Source organism: Babylonia areolata, chromosome 13 (genome assembly GCF_041734735.1).
Source record: "Babylonia areolata isolate BAREFJ2019XMU chromosome 13, ASM4173473v1, whole genome shotgun sequence".
NCBI classification, from domain to species: domain Eukaryota; kingdom Metazoa; phylum Mollusca; class Gastropoda; order Neogastropoda; family Buccinidae; genus Babylonia; species Babylonia areolata.
The window spans coordinates 9,095,792-9,115,791 of NC_134888.1; the positions used below are offsets into that span (position 1 = coordinate 9,095,792).

The 20,000-nt window shown below is 47.8% G+C and overlaps 1 protein-coding gene across 4 annotated transcripts in view; it reads left to right on the forward strand.

Annotated features, from left to right (window-relative positions):
- Window positions 1-20,000, forward strand: part of LOC143289042 (lysine-specific demethylase 6A-like) — a 176,109-nt gene that overhangs the window by 74,556 nt on the left and 81,553 nt on the right. The window contains exon 1 of one of the 4 annotated variants that reach the window (XM_076597833.1): window positions 14,728-15,000. The exons of the other annotated variants lie outside the window; for them this stretch is intronic. Coding sequence (XP_076453948.1) covers window positions 14,933-15,000 — 68 coding nt within the window. The 5' untranslated portion in view covers window positions 14,728-14,932. Of the gene's footprint in view, window positions 1-14,727; window positions 15,001-20,000 lie in introns of those variants that run through there. 4 annotated transcript variants of the gene reach the window in all.

The window sequence follows — 20,000 nt, forward strand, 5'->3', positions numbered from 1 at the left end:
AGGTAAGACCAAGTGGAAAGTGCATGACTGCTCCATCAGTCTGTGTGTTCTTTGGAGGTGAACAGGACTGAATGAGTGAATGAAGGATGTTAATTTTGAAAGTAAAAAGCTAACATTGTTATCCAGCCAGAAAGGACAAAAGGGGGAGGGAATCAATACGGGGAAACCTGAACAGACACCAGACTTCAAGACATTCTTTGGACTTCTTCTGAGGATAGGGTGGGGGTGGGGGAGATGAGGGGGGAGTGAGATGATGGGAAATGGTCTTCGTCTCTCCGAGCCCCCGCCCCCCCACCCCCCTCCCCATCCCTTCGTTTCTTCCCCATATCTCTTGTGTGTCTTTTTTTTTTTCCTTTCTTTTTTCTTTCCCCCCAGCTCTGTCCTTTCTTCGCTGCCTTCAATCCCTGAGGGCGCCCATCTCTGCTGCTTGTTTTCCTGGTTTCCAGAGAGAAAGAGAGAAGAGTTTTAATCTCACAAAGGTTTGGCGAGCAAGGGGGAAGAGGGTGGGGGGGGGGGGGGAGAGGGAGTGAGGAATTGGGTTGCATAATGACATTGATGTGGAAAGGACTGGCGATGACTGGCTGGAGTGAGGTGGGGGGGTTGGGGAGCGGAGGGGTGGTGGGTGTAGGGGGAGGGGGTATGGTTTGGAGGTGGGGCGGAGGGGGGTGGCGTTTTGTGTGGTGTCTCGGCAAGAAAGCACACACGGTACTCCCCACTCCCCCAGCACAACGTGAGTGAGTGTCATCTTGATGTCTGATGATTGCTCTGCACAGCGTGTGGTGCTCTCTCTCTCTCTCTCTCTCTCTCTCTCTTTGTGTGTGTGTGTCTGTGTGATGTGAGGGTGTGTATGGGGGAGGGGTGTGTGTGGAGAGTAGATGTGTGTGTGAGCGCGCGCGCGCGGATGGGACGAGAGAGGGGTGGCTGCTGGGCTATTGAAATGCATGGTGGTGCTCAGATTGATTAGTCTTGAGGGGGTTGAAAGGGGGTTGTGTGTCTAAACCTCAGTCACCCCTCCACCCCCTTCCTCCTCCGCCCCCGCCCCTCCGTCCCCTCTCTCTCACCCTAGTTCTTTCTCTCCCAACTCTCCTCCCTCTCTCTCTACCCCCTCCCTGTGTCTGTGGCATAAGCGTTGCCGTGCTACTGCTTTTGTTGTCTCCCAGGTGTCACACACAGACACGCACACACACACACATACACGCGCGAGCGTGTGTCCCTTGTGTGAGTGTGTGTGTGTGTGCGTGCGCGCGCGCGCCAGACAACTTTTGTGTAAACGTCTTGTCTTCCACGTGCGTTATCTATTGCTGTGTGAGTGTGTGTGTGTGTGTCCTCTCTCTCCCTCCTTCTCCCCCCCCCCCTCCAGACCCCCCTCCATCCTCTCACGCTTGCTGTCTGTCGTCTGAAAAGCCATCCTCATCCCCATGGTGTCTGTGACCCAGAAGTGTTGAAGATGGATCGATGTCTCAAAGGCACTTGCACTTTTGTGTGTATAACAAATACGCACACACACGCGCACGCACGCATACGCACATATTTAAGAAAATAAAACTAGCATAATTTTGTTGAGCAAAAAAACCACGCTTCCTTCGCAACTTCATGAAACGTTTCCATTGACAGAACCAGTTTCGCAGCCACCCACTTTCTCCAGCTCCCTTCAAAGTCTGATCGTATCTCTGTCTCTCTGTTCCTCACACTTACCCCCTTCCTCCCCGCCGATCCTCCCTTCCCCCCTCCCCCCCCCCCCCCCCCCCCCCCCCCCCCCCCCCCACACACACACCCTCATAATGTCTAATTGTTTACGTCATCGGTCGCGTCATGTTCTGCTCACAAAAGAGTCGCTGGTGCGCTGTCATTAATTGTCGCCATTTTGGCTTTCCGTCGTACGTAAGAGGCAGTTCGTTCGACTCGACTGTGACGACACGGACAAGGCAGCAGCCAGTGCTGCACGCAGCTTTACGCAAGCAAGCTAAATGGGGCGCCTGTCTGCTTAGATCTATTCTTACTGGCGAGAGGTTTCCCTTCGGCGGCGCCTGAAATAGAGTCAAGAGTGTACAACTCGTGTGTATGTGTGTGTGTGTGTGTGTGTGTGTTGTAAAGGCTGTTTGACGCACCAGTAGATATTTGGAGGAGATTGGAACAGTTGGGGTTATTTGGAGTGAAAGAAGAAAGAAAAAGAAAAGGATATCTTGCATGGGCTCTTTTCCCCACCACCTGTGTTATGACGACTGTGTTGTTATTGTTGTTGTTTAGTGCTGGCAGCACAGCACGGACTGCTGTCGGGTTGTTTAAAGTCACGCCTCTGCATATGAGTGTGTGTGTACACATGTCTGTAGTCATGCATGTGAGCCTGGCTCTGTACATGTAAACAGACCCTTGAAATGGAACATACATGCATTATGCATAACTGCCTGCTATTCATCATACCCCGACCTCACCCTCACTTTGCATGATCTGCATAATGTGCACAAATATGCACACACTCACACACACACACACACACACACACATGAGGGACAGATGGAAAAGCCTGATTGATGACTGACAGTGATAGCCCTGTAATGTATAGCGGCATTGATGCAGGCTCCATCCGTCTGCTGCTGTCTAGTCTGCATGCAGATTTGCCAGCAAGCAGGTAGAGGAGCAAACAAACGAACAAAGTTATTGTCTACGTTAAGAGGGTGAAGGAATAACCACAATGTGCTTGTTTACATCTAGCCATTCCAGAACAGAAACAAAATGAAAGCCAAAAAAATTCACATCGTTACGGAAATGACATGGGCAGGCACAAACCATAAATACAAGTATTTATGTACAGTGCAGTGGTGACACGAATAAAGAGTTGTCAGGAGGAGAGGTGTGGTGGAGAGGAGAAAGAAAGTGAGGGAGGGGGAGGGGGAAGAGTGAAAATGGTGGTGGGACTGAGAGGCAGAGTGAGGAGGGGTGTGGAGGGGCCCAGGGCATGGTGAGATGGAGATGTTTTCAGTCACTGATTTTTTGTTGTTGTTGTTGTTTTAGGAAGGTGGTAGAATGGTTAAGACGCTCAGCTGCCAACACGAAGAGTCCTTGAGGGTAATCCCGCTCTCGCCCTTTCTCCCAAGTTTGACTGGACAATCAAACTGAGTGTCTTGTCTTTTGGATGAGAAGATAAACCAAGATCCTGTGTGCAGCATGCACTTGGTGCACTGATAAAGAACCCATGTTAATGAGAGTGTTGTCCTCTGGCAAAATTATGGCAAAAGTTCCACTCTGATAAGTACACAAAGATAAATGTGTATATATATAAGCATGCACTGAAGGCTCGGGTTATGCTGCTGTCAGGCATCTGCCTAGCAGATGTGGTGTAGCTTATATGGATTTATCAGAATGGAGTGACACCTGTTTGAGAAACTGAAACTGGTTTTTCTCTTTGTGTCTCTGTCTCTCCTTCCTTTCTCTGTCTGTATCAGTTTATGGAGTGATGGCCTAGAGGTAACGCGTTCACGTAGGAAGCCAGAGAATCTGAGCGCACTGGTTCGAGGTATGGTACAGTCGCCAGTATTTTCTCCCTCTCCACTAGACCTTGAGTGGTGGTCGGGACGCGAGTCATTCAGATGAGACGATAAACAGAGGTTCCATGTGCAGCATGCGCTTAGCGCGTATAAAAGAACCCTCGGCAACAAAAGGGTTGTCCCAGGTAAAATTCTGTAGAAAAATCCACTCTGATAGGAAAAACTAATAAAACTGCGCACAGGAAAAAGTAAAAAAAAAAAAAAAAAAAAAAAAAAATAGGGTGGCGCTCTCAGTGTAGTGATGTGCTCTCCCTGGGGAGAGCAGCCCGAATTTCACACAGAGAAATCTGTTGGACAAAAAAAAATATATATATATAGATATACATACATACAAATTTAGACAAATACAAATATACCTGTCTGTCTGTGTGTGTGTGTGTGCTGTAGGGTACCTTTCTTTTGTCCAAGCTGCCTGTGCTGTGGTCTCTCTCTGCTTCTTTCTTACTCTCCTTCCATATGATTCTGTCAGTCTTCATGGTTTCTTCTGCTCCGCTCCTCCCACCCACCCACCCTCTCTTGCTCTCTCTCACTCACTCTCTTTTTATGTGTTCTCCGCTGTTCCACTCTCTCTCTTCTGTGGCCCCCAGTGTTACCTTTTTCTGTTCCATTTATAAATATAGGCCCCACGTTATGACTGGGAGCATATTTGACAGTACATGTTGCATTGATAAGAATTAAGATACAGCTGTATGAAACGAAATCAAAGATACATCCTGTCTGGAAATTGGAAACCAACAATACACACACTTCACCCACGTCATCCTCCGCATGCACACACACACACACACACGCGTTTCTTCCATGCTCGTAACAGAAAATTATAGAATGCTTTAATTGGTTATTTATTTATGTGTTTTGATGTTAAGAATTGCATTCTGTTCCGTGTTGGACTGTAGTGTGTCCTTTAGTTCACCTTTCTCATGAAGTTCATGCTCTTTGGTCCTCCCAGCTTTGCCTGTCTGGTGCCGTGCGCGCGCACACACACACACACACACACACACACACATATAAATATCCTGTTCATGTTAGGATCCATCCAGAAAGAGGTCAGTGTATTGTTATAGATCTGTCTATCAGCACTGCTTCCTGCTTGTGATGTGGGAGTGGGTTGTGGCATTCCTGGCAGATAGTAGTTTGATGGGATGATCGATCAGTGACAGAAATAAATGTAGAGCTGTAAAAGAGCTTTTCTTTTCTTTTCTTTTTCTTTTTCTTTTTTTTAAATCTCATTCTTGGTGCCAGAAATGGGTTTGTGAGGCAGACGGCGGACAGGAATGAATAAAGAGAGGTTGGGTGCAGCTAAAAATGTTGATTGAAAAGTCTGGGACTGGCTGACATCAATACGTGTACCTGGTGCTACTACCCGTTTCTAATTCAGTTGTTTCACTGAGGTGATTTAAAAATAAGGGTTTTCATTCAGGTTTTAGTTGTTTCACAGTGGTGATTTAAAAATAAGGGTTATCTTTTATAGAGAGTTCCTTTACAGGTGTGTTAATTTAGTTTGTATAATGAGCAGGTTTATTCTTGTTACGGATACACAGATTGGGTGGGAACTGTTTATGGTCTTTGTCTCTGAGCTGTGAATCCTAGCACAGCAGTCTGCAAGGAAGTTGATCACAGTCCGCAGGCTTGTTTTCATGGTGATGCTTAAACACTGGAAGAATTCCTCTCTCTCAAAAATGATGTTGTTGCTGTATCTTTCTTTGTTTGCAGGCTCTCTCTCCCTCCTCTCTCTCTCCACACACACACACACACACACACACACACACGCACACACACACACACACATTGTGAGTGTATGGTGATCAATAGTATCTGTGCATGTAAGACATGTATGCATTACAGCTTAATAGAGTTTTGTTTTCATCAGAAATATGCATGTATGCACACACATTTTTTTTTCTAAAATTTGTCCATAATGAACGTGAGTACACATATTTACAAGAGTTTGAGTGTGCACACACTTACACACATGGTCATGGTGCTTTCATTATTGCAGCAAACACACTGTCTGTATTGATGTGAAATAGAAGTTGGCAAGGGGCTGTAGTATAGGTCAACAGTCAGGACACTGACTTGTGTCAACATGCTGTGACTATGTGAGAGTGTAGGATATGTAGTATCTATAGGTGAACAGTCACACTGACTTGTGTCAACATGCTGTGACTATGTGAGAGTGTAGGATATGTAGTATCTATAGGTGAACAGTCACACTGACTTGTGTCAACATGCAGTGAGTGTGTAGGGTGTGTAGTATCTATAGGTGAACAGTCACACTGACTTGTGTCAACATGCTGTGACTATGTGAGAGTGTAGGATATGTAGTATCTATAGGTGAACAGTCACACTGACTTGTGTCAACATGCAGTGAGTGTGTAGGGTGTGTAGTATCTATAGGTGAACAGTCACACTGACTTGTGTCAACATGCAGTGAGTGTGTAGAGTGTGTAGTACTCAATAGGTGAACAGTCCACACAGACTTGTGTCAACATGCAGTGAGTGTGTAGGGTGTGTAGTATATCTATAGGTGAACAGTCACACTGACTTGTGTCAACATGCAGTGAGTGTGTAGGGGTGGTGTAGTCTCTATAGGTGAACAGTCACACTGACTTGTCGGTCAACATGCAGTGAGTGTGTAGGGTGTGAGTATCTAGAAGGTGAACAGTCACACTGACTTGTGTCAACATGCAGTGATTGTGTAGAGTGTCGTAGTATCTAGAGGTGAACCAGTCACACTGACTTGTCCCCCCCCCCCCCCCCCCCCACCATTCTGATCAACATGCCAGTGAGTGTTTGTAGAGTGTGTAGTAGTATCTAGAGCGTGAACAGTCACATGACTTGTGTCAACATGCAGTGGGGAGAGTGTAGGGTGTGTAGTATCTAGAGGTGAACAGTCACACAGACTAGACGTCAACATGCAGTGAGTGTGTAGGGTAGTGTAGTATCTAGAGCGTGAACAGTCACACTGACTTGTGTCAACATGCAGTGAGTGGTGTCGGATATGTAGTATCTAGAGGTGAACAGTCCTACTGACTTGTGTCAACAATGCTGTGAGTGTGTAGGGTGTGTCGTATCTATAGAGTGAACAGTCACCACTGCTTGTATGTCCACATGCTGTGAGTGTGTACGGATATGTAGTAATCTATAGCGTGAACAGTCACACTGACTTGTGTACAACATGCTTGTGAGTGTGTAGGATATGTAGTATCTATAGGTGAACAGTCACACTGACTTGTGTCAACATGCTGTGAGTGTGTAGGATATGTAGTATCTAGAGGTGAACAGTCACACTGACTTGTGTCAACATGCTGTGAGTGTGTAGGGTGTGTAGTATCTAGAGGTGAACAGTCACACTGACTTGTGTCAACATGCAGTGAGTGTGTAGGGTGTGTAGTATCTATAGGTGAACAGTCACACTGACTTGTGTCAACATGCTGTGAGTGTGTAGGATATGTAGTATCTAGAGGTGAACAGTCACACTGACTTGTGTCAACATGCTGTGAGTGTGTAGGGTGTGTAGTATCTATAGGTGAACAGTCACACTGACTTGTGTCAACATGCTGTGAGTGTGTAGGATATGTAGTATCTAGAGGTGAACAGTCACACTGACTTGTGTCAACATGCTGTGAGTGTGTAGGATATGTAGTATCTAGAGGTGAACAGTCACACTGACTTGTGTCAACATGCAGTGAGTGTGTAGGGTGTGTAGTATCTATAGGTGAACAGTCACACTGACTTGTGTCAACATGCAGTGAGTGTGTAGGGTGTGTAGTATCTAGAGGTGAACAGTCACACTGACTTGTGTCAACATGCAGTGAGTGTGTAGAGTGTGTAGTATCTAGAGGTGAACAGTCAGGACACTGACTTGTGTCAACATGCTGTGAGAGTGTAAAACTTTAAGAAACAGTAGGGTGTCCCAAGTTTACTGACCGCTAGTGAATGTATATATAACTTTGGGACATTCGTTCTGATTCTGAGACTTTCTCAACTTGTATTATGAATGATTGGGATAATTCGAGAAGAGTCAGTTATATATAACTTAGGCCATTGTTACACTCTATCAGGTTTGACAACCATCAGTAGCTGTTGCCGTAAATAGTGCAGAAGATCCTGTTGCTGGCTGTTGATCAATAATATGCTTGTCGTCAGCCTGATTCCACTGTTAGATGCATGCTGTTTCCGTTGCCCCACCTGTTGCCTTCTGCAGGGTGGTTGATGATGTGACACTCTCTGTCGTCACAAAGTACTTGGTTTAGATCACGGTTTGTGGCCAGTGAAGTAATTATGGAATTGTGGTTCTTGAAATAGTGGGTGGATTCCAGACAAGGGATAGTCATCTCCACAGTTGTATTCAGCGTGATGGCGGGGTTTACATCTGATGTTTGTTTTATTTGTGTGGTGCGCACACACACAGTTGTACTAGTTCTCTCACTCTCTGTCTCTGTCCTTCCCTCCCTCCCCCCCCCTCTCTCTCTACCTCCCTCTCTCAGTGCACATGAATGTGCACATACACACACACTCTCTCTCTCTCTGTCTCTGTCTCTCTCTCCTTCCCTCCATCTCTCTGAAAAGTAGTAGAGAAGAACTAAGAAAGTGTTGCATGTAATCTGTTTTTAATTGAAGGAATACTAGAATTAGAAGGAATGCTAGCATTTTTATTTTTGTTTCTTGCAAAACATTAGTGATGGATTGATCTTTTAAATATATAATAATTGTATAAGAGATAGATGTTGGTTTGATCTCTTGATATGGTTATCAAATAGCCCTACAGATAGACGCTGATGCTTGTCAGGGGAAGGGAGGGGGGAGGGGGAGAGAAAAAAATTGTTGTAGCCACCAACCCAGTACCTGCTATCCTTTAGCCAGAGGCCCATTGTGGTGCAGGTGTGTGTGCGCGTGTGTGTGTATGTGTTTAGTGTGTGTGTGTGTGTGGAGATGGACCAGGTAGCGGTGGGATTAGGGAAGAAGGGAGAGAGAAGAGGACGGGCAGGAGGGAGAGGGAGAGTGGGGGAGGAGATCGTTCTGTTTTGAATTTGTGTGTGTGTGTGTGTGTGTGTGTGTTGAAATACTGCGCATGGAAAAAGCCCAGACTGCAGCTGTTGGGGTTGGGGGGAAGAGGGGGGGGGGGGGCGATTTGAACCACCTGACCCCCCCACACCCATCCCTTTCTGCACCCTTCCTGCTCTCCCCTTTGAAGGGTTTTTTTAATACAAAAAAAAAAGAAGTGAATAAGGAGATATCCAACACCATTTTGCAAATTTGAATGTTTAATTATAGCCTTTGTTAGATATTTATGTGCATACCCTTTGTTAGATATTTTTATGCGTGTGTGTTTGTCTGTCTGTCTCTCTCTCTCTCTCTCTCTCTCTATATATATATATATATATATATATATATATATCCTTTGTCTCAGACATGAGCAGACATTTTTTTAAATAATATTTTTATGTCGATGATTTATTCTCCCACCCCTAGGCGCACCAGACTGGCATAGCAGATGTTCAGTGCGGGACACAAAGGCTTTGTCTTGGAGGGGTGGGGGTGGGGGGTGTCAAGTGTGTTTTCATTGTTCAGTGATGAACCAGGCGGGGGGAAGTGGCGGGGGGGGGGGTAGGGGGGGGGGATACGGGGGTGGTGGTGGTTGGGGGTGGGGGGGGAGGTCGTCATGCCTTCCAGCTCTTGGCTGCAGAGGGTGTTCCTGTGGCCAACGAGAGGAGATGGAAACCGTAGTAAAAGCTGATAAGCGTGGTTGGTGCAGTCAGTGGCTGGCCTTACCGATACAATTATGTGTGTATTTAAATATGATTTTATTTTTAATTTGTATGATTTGTATCATGAACATGCAGCCCGTGCTCATGCACCGACCGGAGTCGTGGACACACATACTGCAAGTACACAAGCACTCGCACGTGCGTACATACGGTACGGTACACGTGGCGTGGGGGTGCATGGCGTGGCGGGTGGGAAGTTCTGAATTGTAAGGTGTGTTCATTATGGGCGGCTGACTGTGTCGCAGCACGAGCAGTATAAAAAAAAAGAAAAAAAAAAAAAAATTGAAAGACAAGAGGGCAGGGAGACTAACAGTGTTGGGGAAGAGAAGGGAAAAGGACGGACGGGATTATTATGACCTCAGCATGTACTACTGTCAATGGTAGTAGCTTACTGCAGGTGCTCTGTGTGTGTGTGTGTGTGTGAGAGAGAGAGGCCTGGCACGTGGTGGGTGGTGGGTACCTATTGATCTGCTCCTCCAGCCTGGGCTGGGTTGGTGGGTTCAGTGAGTGGCAGTGATAGTGGCAGGCAGGCAGGCATTACATGAAGCTGCTGCTGCTGCTGCTGCTGCTTCGCTTGCTTGGTATGGGGCCTTCCCTGCCTGCTTCACGTTTCATCACACAGCTGCTGGGCCGGCCTGCTTGCCTTCCTGCCTGCCTGTCTGTCTGTCTGTCTGTCTGCCTTCTGTTCTCTTCTGGTGTAGGGAGGTCTCAGAGCTGGGGGAGGGGGAGGGGCGTGGAGGGGGGGGGATGGTTCTGGTGCACTATACATAGGCCCTCTCTCTTAATACCCTCTCTGCCTGTCTGTCTCAGTCTCTGTCTGTCTGTCTGTCTCTGTCTGTCTGTCTGTCTGTCTCTCTCTCTCTCGCTCTCTCTCTCACTGTCTCTCAGGGTGGTGTTCTAGTCAGCGTGTTTGGTCTGTGACATGTTCATGGATGATTGTTTGCGTGTGCCTGTGTGAGTGTGTGTGCATGGTTAACAAGTGCGTGTCTGCATATATGTGTTTTTTTTGTGCAAGTGTGTGTGTGGGAGGGGGGGGGGGGGGGGGGGGGGGGGGGGGGGGGGGGGCGCGGTTGCGTATGTGTGAGTGTATGTGTGTGTTTTGTGTGCAAGTGTGTTTTGTTTTTTTTTGCGTGTGTGAGTGTATGTGTGTGCATGGTGAGGAAGTGTATGCATATGTGTGTTGTTGTTGTGTGTGTGTGTGTGTGTGGTGAGGAAGTGTATGCATGTGTGAGTGTGTGTGCAAGGTGAGTTCTTGTACATGCATATGTGTGTTCTTCTGTGCATCTCTGTGTGTGTGCAAATGTGTATATTGTCTTCCAGATTAGAAGTACAAGACTGGTGTGTGTGCGTGCTTAAAAATTGTGTGGATTAAAAAAACAAAAAACAACAACAAAAAACATGACTTGCTGTACTTAAAGCTACTATTATATGACGTGGATGTCTTCATTCTGAAGATATGTCAACTCTGAACTAGGTCACGAAAAAAAAACCCCACAAAAACAAACAAAAAACAAACATACAAGCAAACAAGAAACATGCACGCACGCATGCGCGCGCACAAACAACGCACACACACACATACACACAAACCATGAAAGCTGTTTTAAATGGAATGCAGCTAGTCTAATGAGACGATAAAAGGGTTTTATTCCCTCCGAACAGTTTTTCGGAAAGACCCACAGAGCAGGCGAGACCAATCAATGTCCCGTGCAGAGAGAGAGAGAGAGAGAGAGCACAAAATTCAAGCGATGGGCTCAGCCACTGAACTGGCTGGGGTCGGTAAAGCTTTGTGCAGCGTGGAGAGAGAGAGAGAGGGGGAGGGGCCAAGGACCTGTGTGTGTGTGTGTGTGAGGGGTGGGGGCACGGGGGGTGGGGGGCAGGAAGGAGGTAGAAGGTCGTTGGTTTGCATGGGGAATAGTGGAGGGATTGAAGCCGGTGGGTTGAGGGGGTTGTTGTGGATTTGAAGAGAATAGACCCCCCGCTCCCCTCACACACACATTGACAATACACGGCACAGGTTGTGAAGGGAGGGAAGGAGTGGGGTGTGGTGTGTGTCATGCAGGCACGTTTATTGAGGCCTGCATGGGGGGGAAGCACGTAGGAATGACGACAACGACGATGACAAGGAGGGAGCGGACCGGTGTGTGTGGAGGAGAACGGTGATGCTGGTGGCTGCTGGCTGCCGCTGATGGCGAGCTGTGGTCCTCACTCCGCTCTGCTGGCCTCGGGAGGAAATCCCAGACTTGTCGGGGATGGGTGAAGACATGCCTCCAACGGGTTGTTCTTCAGTCGGTGTTGGTGGTGGTTGTGGTGACGACGGACATGAACGTAGGCGCGTGCGGCAGCCAACCTCTTTCGTCCGACTGCGGGTGTGTGCGTGCACGTGAAAGTCGCGTTTCTCGTTCGTATTTCGCACGTGCGCTATGGAGGCGCCCTCTTGTGTCGTCGTCAGTCTGGCTTGACCTCGATTCTTACGTTGGGGCAGTGTGAGTGTGTGTGTGTGTGTGACCTAGTTCCGAAGGGAAAGTGTGTTGTTGTTTTGTTTTGTTTTTTTTTAAACAAATATTTTTCCCTTGTTGGCGAAAGGTGAGCAGGAATACAGACAACAGGATCCGTTGGCGAAGGGGGAGGGGAGTGTGGGTGCGACAGTGGTGGTGGGAGAGATTGGTAGTAGTCCACTGTTCATTGAGTGCACTGACCTCCGTTTCTGCTGTGTGTGAGGGAGGGAGGGAGGGAGGCTGGGAGGAGGGGGTGGCAGTGAGGGAAGGGGGAGGGGAGTGAGGGTGCGACAGTGGTGGTGGGAGAGATTGGTAGTAGTCCACTGTTCATTGAGTGCACTGACCTCCGTTTCTGCTGTGTGTGAGGGAGGGAGGGAGGGAGGCTGGGAGGAGGGGGTGGCAGTGAGGGAAGGGGGAGGGGAGTGTGGGTGCGACAGTGGTGGTGGGAGAGATTGGTAGTAGTCCACTGTTCATTGAGTGCACTGACCTCCGTTTCTGCTGTGTGTGAGGGAGGGAGGGAGGGAGGCTGGGAGGAGGGGGTGGCAGTGAGGGAAGGGGGAGGGGAGTGTGGGTGCGACAGTGGTGGTGGGAGAGATTGGTAGTAGTCCACTGTTCATTGAGTGCACTGACCTCCGTTTCTGCTGTGTGTGAGGGAGGGAGGGAGGGAGGCTGGGAGGAGGGGGTGGCTGTGAGGGAAGGGGGAGGGGAGTGTGGGTGCGACAGTGGTGGTGGGAGAGATTGGTAGTAGTCCACTGTTCATTGAGTGCACTGACCTCCGTTTCTGCTGTGTGTGAGGGAGGGAGGGAGGGAGGCTGGGAGGAGGGGGTGGCTGTGAGGGAAGGGGGAGGGGAGTGTGGGTGCGACAGTGGTGGTGGGAGAGATTGGTAGTAGTCCACTGTTCATTGAGTGCACTGACCTCCGTTTCTGCTGTGTGTGAGGGAGGGAGGGAGGGAGGCTGGGAGGAGGGGGTGGCAGTGAGGGAAGGGGGAGGGGAGTGTGGGTGCGACAGTGGTGGTGGGAGAGATTGGTAGTAGTCCACTGTTCATTGAGTGCACTGACCTCCGTTTCTGCTGTGTGTGAGGGAGGGAGGGAGGGAGGCTGGGAGGAGGGGGTGGCTGTGAGGGAAGGGGGAGGGGAGTGTGGGTGCGACAGTGGTGGTGGGAGAGATTGGTAGTAGTCCACTGTTCATTGAGTGCACTGACCTCCGTTTCTGCTGTGTGTGAGGGAGGGAGGGAGGGAGGCTGGGAGGAGGGGGTGGCTGTGAGGGAAGGGGGAGGGGAGTGTGGGTGCGACAGTGGCGGTGGGAGAGATTGGTAGTAGTCCACTGTTCATTGAGTGCACTGACCTCCGTTTCTGCTGTGTGTGAGGGAGGGAGGGAGGGAGGCTGGGAGGAGGGGGTGGCAGTGAGGGAAGGGGGAGGGGAGTGTGGGTGCGACAGTGGTGGTGGGAGAGATTGGTAGTAGTCCACTGTTCATTGAGTGCACTGACCTCCGTTTCTGCTGTGTGTGAGGGAGGGAGGGAGGGAGGCTGGGAGGAGGGGGTGGCTGTGAGGGAAGGGGGAGGGGAGTGTGGGTGCGACAGTGGTGGTGGGAGAGATTGGTAGTAGTCCACTGTTCATTGAGTGCACTGACCTCCGTTTCTGCTGTGTGTGAGGGAGGGAGGGAGGGAGGCTGGGAGGAGGGGGTGGCAGTGAGGGAAGGGGGAGGGGAGTGTGGGTGCGACAGTGGTGGTGGGAGAGATTGGTAGTAGTCCACTGTTCATTGAGTGCACTGACCTCCGTTTCTGCTGTGTGTGAGGGAGGGAGGGAGGGAGGCTGGGAGGAGGGGGTGGCAGTGAGGGAAGGGGGAGGGGAGTGTGGGTGCGACAGTGGTGGTGGGAGAGATTGGTAGTAGTCCACTGTTCATTGAGTGCACTGACCTCCGTTTCTGCTGTGTGTGAGGGAGGGAGGGAGGGAGGCTGGGAGGAGGGGGTGGCAGTGAGGGAAGGGGGAGGGGAGTGTGGGTGCGACAGTGGCGGTGGGAGAGATTGGTAGTAGTCCACTGTTCATTGAGTGCACTGACCTCCGTTTCTGCTGTGTGTGAGGGAGGGAGGGAGGGAGGCTGGGAGGAGGGGGTGGCTGTGAGGGAAGGGGGAGGGGAGTGTGGGTGCGACAGTGGTGGTGGGAGAGATTGGTAGTAGTCCACTGTTCATTGAGTGCACTGACCTCCGTTTCTGCTGTGTGTGAGGGAGGGAGGGAGGGAGGCTGGGAGGAGGGGGTGGCAGTGAGGGAAGGGGGAGGGGGGCGGTGCTGAGAGCTGAAGAGAGAGAAAAAAGGGAAGGCGTGCTGTTTCGGGTCACAAGGTCAGCTTCAGGAAGCGGAACTTTTTCTTTCTTTCTTTTTTCCCCCCTCCCAAGCTGTCATCCCGTGGCTCATGCCTTTCGCTCATATCAGGCGTTGCATCATACAAGATTTCCAAACTGACGAATCAGTTACTACTGTTAAGACTTCCGTGTGTGCTTAATTACAACAGTTTATAAAGTTTTGAGTTCAAAAGAATTGCTGACTTACAGACACGAGTTGTTTTTTCTCCAGAAACTGGGAAAGGTTTAGGGGGATGGCAGAACAAAAAGTGGAAATTTTGAATAGATTTGGAACGAATGGTCTGCCTTCTGCTGTTGGTCACTGAACAGTGCAAGTTACTTCCTAAGTGGTGTATGAATGATTTAATCAAGATGTGTGCTTACAAGACTTACAAGAAACACTGAGAAATATGACACATTTTCAGCTCACACTACAGGCAACAGTCACATCATCACTTGGCCTCCCATCGCCTCAAAAAATTATCAGTTGTGGAGACTTCCAACTGAACATCAGGTCACATATTTTTGGATAGATCCTGTGAACATTGACTTGAACACTGTGTGTTTGTCTCTGGATGCGTTGCTAAATCCTTGAAGGTGTGAAGGCAGCTTCTCAGCTTGTTGCCTGGAAGGGGATACATGTGTGAGTGACTTTGTAAGTCATCATCAGTGTTGTGACGTTGATGATGATCCGTTGTCACGTCTCCACTCTCAGACTGTGACCCGTTGACTTGGGGCAAGTTGGAGGGTTGCTGCTGCGTCACGTTTTTCTTCATGCATGTGCCTTTCAGCAGACCTGACCACTGTTGTCAGGATACCTTTCGTCTCTTGGCATCCCCACTGCTGGTGAGTTTAGAATGCATAGGAACTCGCGCACACATGTGCCTGCACACACATGCATGATGTATGCATGCACGCAGGCAAGCATGTTCAAACACACACACACACACACACACACACACACACGCACATTCATTCACACACACACACACACACACATTCACACACACACACACACACACACATTAATACATTCACACATTCACAGTAACTCAGACATTCAGCTTGGTATGTCATGCTTGTATAAAATAAATCTTGATAGTTTGAGGTACATTTGAGCACCTGCCATCAAGCACTGTTGCATTCTTTCTCGTTCATTTTTATGTTGTTTTCCTTTGTTGTTGTTGTTGTCCTCATCACCATTGTTATGATGTAGTATTGGTAATTTTAAAACTCATATTCTGTTTGGATGATATCCATACTCTGTGGATCTTGCACATGTTGGAAATTACTGGAGTATTGGAATTTTCCAATAAATGACTTATTGCTGATAAATTTATGTTGTAATTATTGGGAAAAAGGGGCTAGATGCTGTGTTGTAAACACGATCAGCTGTGTGACCGGTCTTACATCCGGATTTCTCCAAAACAGATTTTCCTGAACTCCCTCTGTTTCAGTATGGGTTAAAAACTAGGAACAATTTCCAGTCAAGGAAATTTCTGAAGTGTGAGTTTGTGTTAGCTGAATGGTAATCAGTATAGTGTAAAAGTGTCCAAATAAAGCTTGAAGGAAAAGGATGTGAAAATCAACTTGCCATCACTTTGCTGTGGTAGATAGGCACCTGACTGAGCAATTCAATGAACTGTTGGTGCTACTATTGTTTTGAAGAGAAAATAAGAGGTTCTTTGTTTGCATGGCTGTGATGTGTGTTGAGAAACATACAGTGAAGGATGTGAGCAGAGCGTGTGGAGATCAGTAGTATCATGCAGTATTGATTGATCTCTTGTCCACAGATGGCAAAGGGAAACTAATGTGAAGCTGGTATCACCCAGCCAATGGCGTGCTGTTTGATGTTCAGGGAAGTGTTGTGCCTGTGTGAGTGAGTGAGAGGGGGGCTGGAGGTGGAGGGTCTGGGGGGAGGAGCGTGGTAGGGAAGGGGGTAGTGAGAGAAAGAATAGGTCGTGTCCCTTCCTGGTAAAAACTCAGTGTGGATTTCTCGTAAACCTCATAATTTCCTGTATCACTGTCAGTATCTTTATTTGTTGTTCCTGGTTTTGATGTAAGAAAATAATAGTTAACACAGAAATGTCTCCTCATCCACATCATCATCTCAACGACCAGTTTCATAATTACCTGTACCAAGAAAGCTTGTACATATTGAATGTGTTTGTTGATATGTTATTCTGCATTCACTATAGAAGACGGAGACGGGGAATGTCTCTTTTTGGAAACATTTGACTTGCTTAATAGATGAGCACTCAAAGCATAGGTTGGAGATTTTCCCAATTTCTCTGAGGTGGACAGATGTGCAGAGGTCAAATGAGCTTATTAATCATCCAGTAATTCATGTGATAGTTTGGTAGGCCATCAAAGTGCCAAAATACTCAGCATACATCTGTCAGGACAGACTCAACAGTAAATTAAGTGGTGGCCGTATTGTAAAGTTTGGAAGATGAAGAACATACAACTGAACAGGAGAAGGAATAGATGTTACCTCTTCTGTCTCTCTTTTTAGAAATAGGTTTTCCCGGAACTTGAAAAGATATCAGCAAGTCTTTCTGTTGGTTTTTGTTTTGAGTATATATATATATATATATATATATATATATATATATATATATATTAGTGAATAGTAATGACAGTAATGCAAGTAATGTTGCTGATCATTGCTGTAATTTTACAGTGGTAATTGAATTTACAGCCATGACTATAAGATGAGCCCTGTATCATTATTATGAATGGTATGAAGTCATCAAGAATTAGTATGTATGTCTATTGCTTGTTGAAATGTTTGAATTTCAGCAGTTCAAAACAAGGATTAAATGCTAAGAATAGTAGTAATCTTATAGCGTTGATTTTAAGTTCGTGTGAATATAGTAGTTCTGAATAAACAGTTGTTTGAGGAAACAGATGTGTTATATAATTTGAGGAAGGAAAAAACAAACAACAAACAACAAAAAAACAAAGCTTCAGGGAAAGAGCAGATTAGTCAAAAGGGAGAAACAGTCGAACAACTCCGTCATATGTCAAGTATGCTGTGTTGGTATTGCGTGCTTCTGATTTCTCCATCCCACCCTCCCCCTCCCCCTCCCCCTCCCCCAGTGCAGTCAGGCTGGGAGACATGGAGACTGATGAACTGACACCCACAAAACGTGTGTTGAACTGTGAAACTTGACCAGGAGCTGGGGGGATGTCCATTTCCCCTGGATGAATTCAAATCCCCATTGTCTGTCTTTATGAATCGGTGAATGTTCTTTGAGTGGCGTCAAGTGGGTTTCGTCAGCATGGCTTTTGCTTGGCTTTAGGGTGTCCACGGGCTTGGGTTGATGTGGATTCAGAAGACCGTGACTTGCTTTAGTTAAAGCTGCTGCTATACGACGTGGTTGTCTGAACACACACACACACACACACACACACACACACACACACACGCACACACACACAATGGGAGGGGGATGGAAGGGGGAGGGGGGGGGGCTTTCCTATCATTCTTTACTCCCATGTCGCATCGCATAGATCCCTGGATTGACACAAGTGACTGATTGTATGCTGTCCTATGTCCTATAGTTATATTATTAGTCAGTGGTAATGCGTTGTCCTTTGTCTCAGGACACTGACGTAGAAACTTGACATTTCATTGGACGTGCTTATTCCACGAGCGGCGTTTATATATATATATATATATAATCTCCGGTTTGAGTAACCATAGAGCGTTTCCAGTGAAGATTTATTTTTTACGTGCACGAGCCCACGTGTTTTCTCATCGAACACGGACAGCGTTTGCCACCAGCAAACAGCCGTCCGACTACAGAGGAGTTCGGAGCCAGCACTTGGCATCAACTCCAGGACAAAAAGAGAGGAGGGGTGGGGTGGAGAGGGGTGGTGGTGAGAAAGGTGTGTGTGTGTGTGTGCGTGCGTGCGTGAAAATGTGTGAGGGGTTGGGAGAGAGAAGATGACAACAGATAAGATTGTGTGATGCAGTGAGAGAGGGAGCGAGAGAGAGGGGTGTGGGTGGGGTATGGGAAACTGGGCCAGTCGGAAGTGACGTCAGCAGAACTGTGAATGAATGGAAAACCAATCGCCAGAAGAGAGGGAGAGAGAAGAGCGAGTGAGTTGATATGAACAGACAAGGGCTGCTAAAAAAAAAAAAAAGTCCGTGCTTCATGGAGCATAAGTGGCTTATGCCCCAGTCACCATGTGTGTGTGTTTGTGTGTGTGTGTGTGTTTGTGTAGTAGGTATCACCATCACATATTAAATGATGAGATTTATATAATCTCTCTCTCTCTCTCTCGCCCACTCCCCTTCGATTTCACTCTCAGCCGACACACCCACTACATGGCAACGCTGCTTGCAAGCCATCAGCCCACTCCGGGAATGACATAGAGCCAGTTGACAGAGATTGCAGCTGGATTGATGCTGGATCCGTTGTTGAGCGTTGATGAACCCACGCCCTCTTTTCTCCTTTCTTATGTCTCTCCCTCCTTCCTTTCTTTTCTTTCTCTCTTTTTTCCCCCCCATCTTCTTCCTATGTGGAGCCACCGCCCACCAACAGGACGTGGCACAGGCAGAATCGAACGACTGTCTGGTGACGCAATTGACATTGGAGAGGAGATTGTGTGTGTGTGTGTGTGTGTGTGTGTGTGCGTAAGAGAGAGAGAGAGAGGGGGGGGAGGGGGCAGAGAGAAAGGGGGAGAGAGAGAGAAGACTGTGCTGGAGTATACGCGAAGAAGAAACTTTCCGCTTCAGAGCGTGACGACTTTGAGCAGTACGCTTTTCGCAAGCCTGATGGGGTCTCCAACAAGTGTGAAAGGAAAAAGGAGGAACGGCGGTACGTGTACAAACAAGAGAAAGATTGAAATAAAAAAGTTCAGGAGAGAGAGAAGGATGACGCGGGCTTGCAAGAAAGAATTGTTTTCGTCCGTACATATATACTTTTTTTTTTCTGAAGCCATTAAAAGACCTGTGAAGACTGCACATGCCGTGGAGTAGCCATGACTGGAAGAGAGTGGTTAAGGGGTGGTATAATTAAGGACAGTGCGAGATAAAACGATGCACATGGCCGTGCGACATGGACTTGATGAAAGAAAGACAGCAGTGCTGAACTGCTGTGGCCGAGAGAGGAAGGCTGAAGAAAGAGTGCCCTAGTTCTTCTATACCGCAACCCGGTTTCCGCTGTTTTTCACTGACAACACAAATACTGCAAGTTTCGTAAAGTGCACTTCCTCTCTCTCTCTGTCTCTCTCTCTCACAGAGCGCACATACAAGACCGGACATGTACACATCCTGTGCTCCCTCACTCGCCCCCTACCCTCTCCCCCGTCTGTCAAAAGCGTCTCCATTCACAGACCCTTTAAAAAAAATATTTTTAAAAAAAGAAAAAGAAGAAAAAGAAAAACAAGAAGAAAAGCTATTAGAGGCAATGGGTGGTTGATAATGTGGCCTTGGGTCTAAAGAAGGAGACTTGAACGGCAGTTATTTTGTAGAATTTAAAAGACACGTTGTCTTGTTGACAGCGTGTGTGTGTGTGTGTGTGACTGAGATATTTACAGTAATACAGATCAGCGGTGTGTGTGAGAGAGAGAGTATACTATTATATATATATATTATACCCGCTGTGAGTCTGTCGCAGACAAAAACGGGGGGGGGGAGCCGGTGTCTGTTTTTTTCTTCTTGTTTCCACCTCCTCTGCCACTTTCCCCATGTACATGCCAGTGTTAGCGTGTGGTGTGGAGATAGGGGGGGGGGGGGGGGAGTGGTGGTGGAGGGGAAGGTGTTCGCGTGCGTGAAACCCAGAGTGCTGTTTGTGTTTTTTTAGTTCTGAAGTCACGTTGCCAGTGTGGTTGGT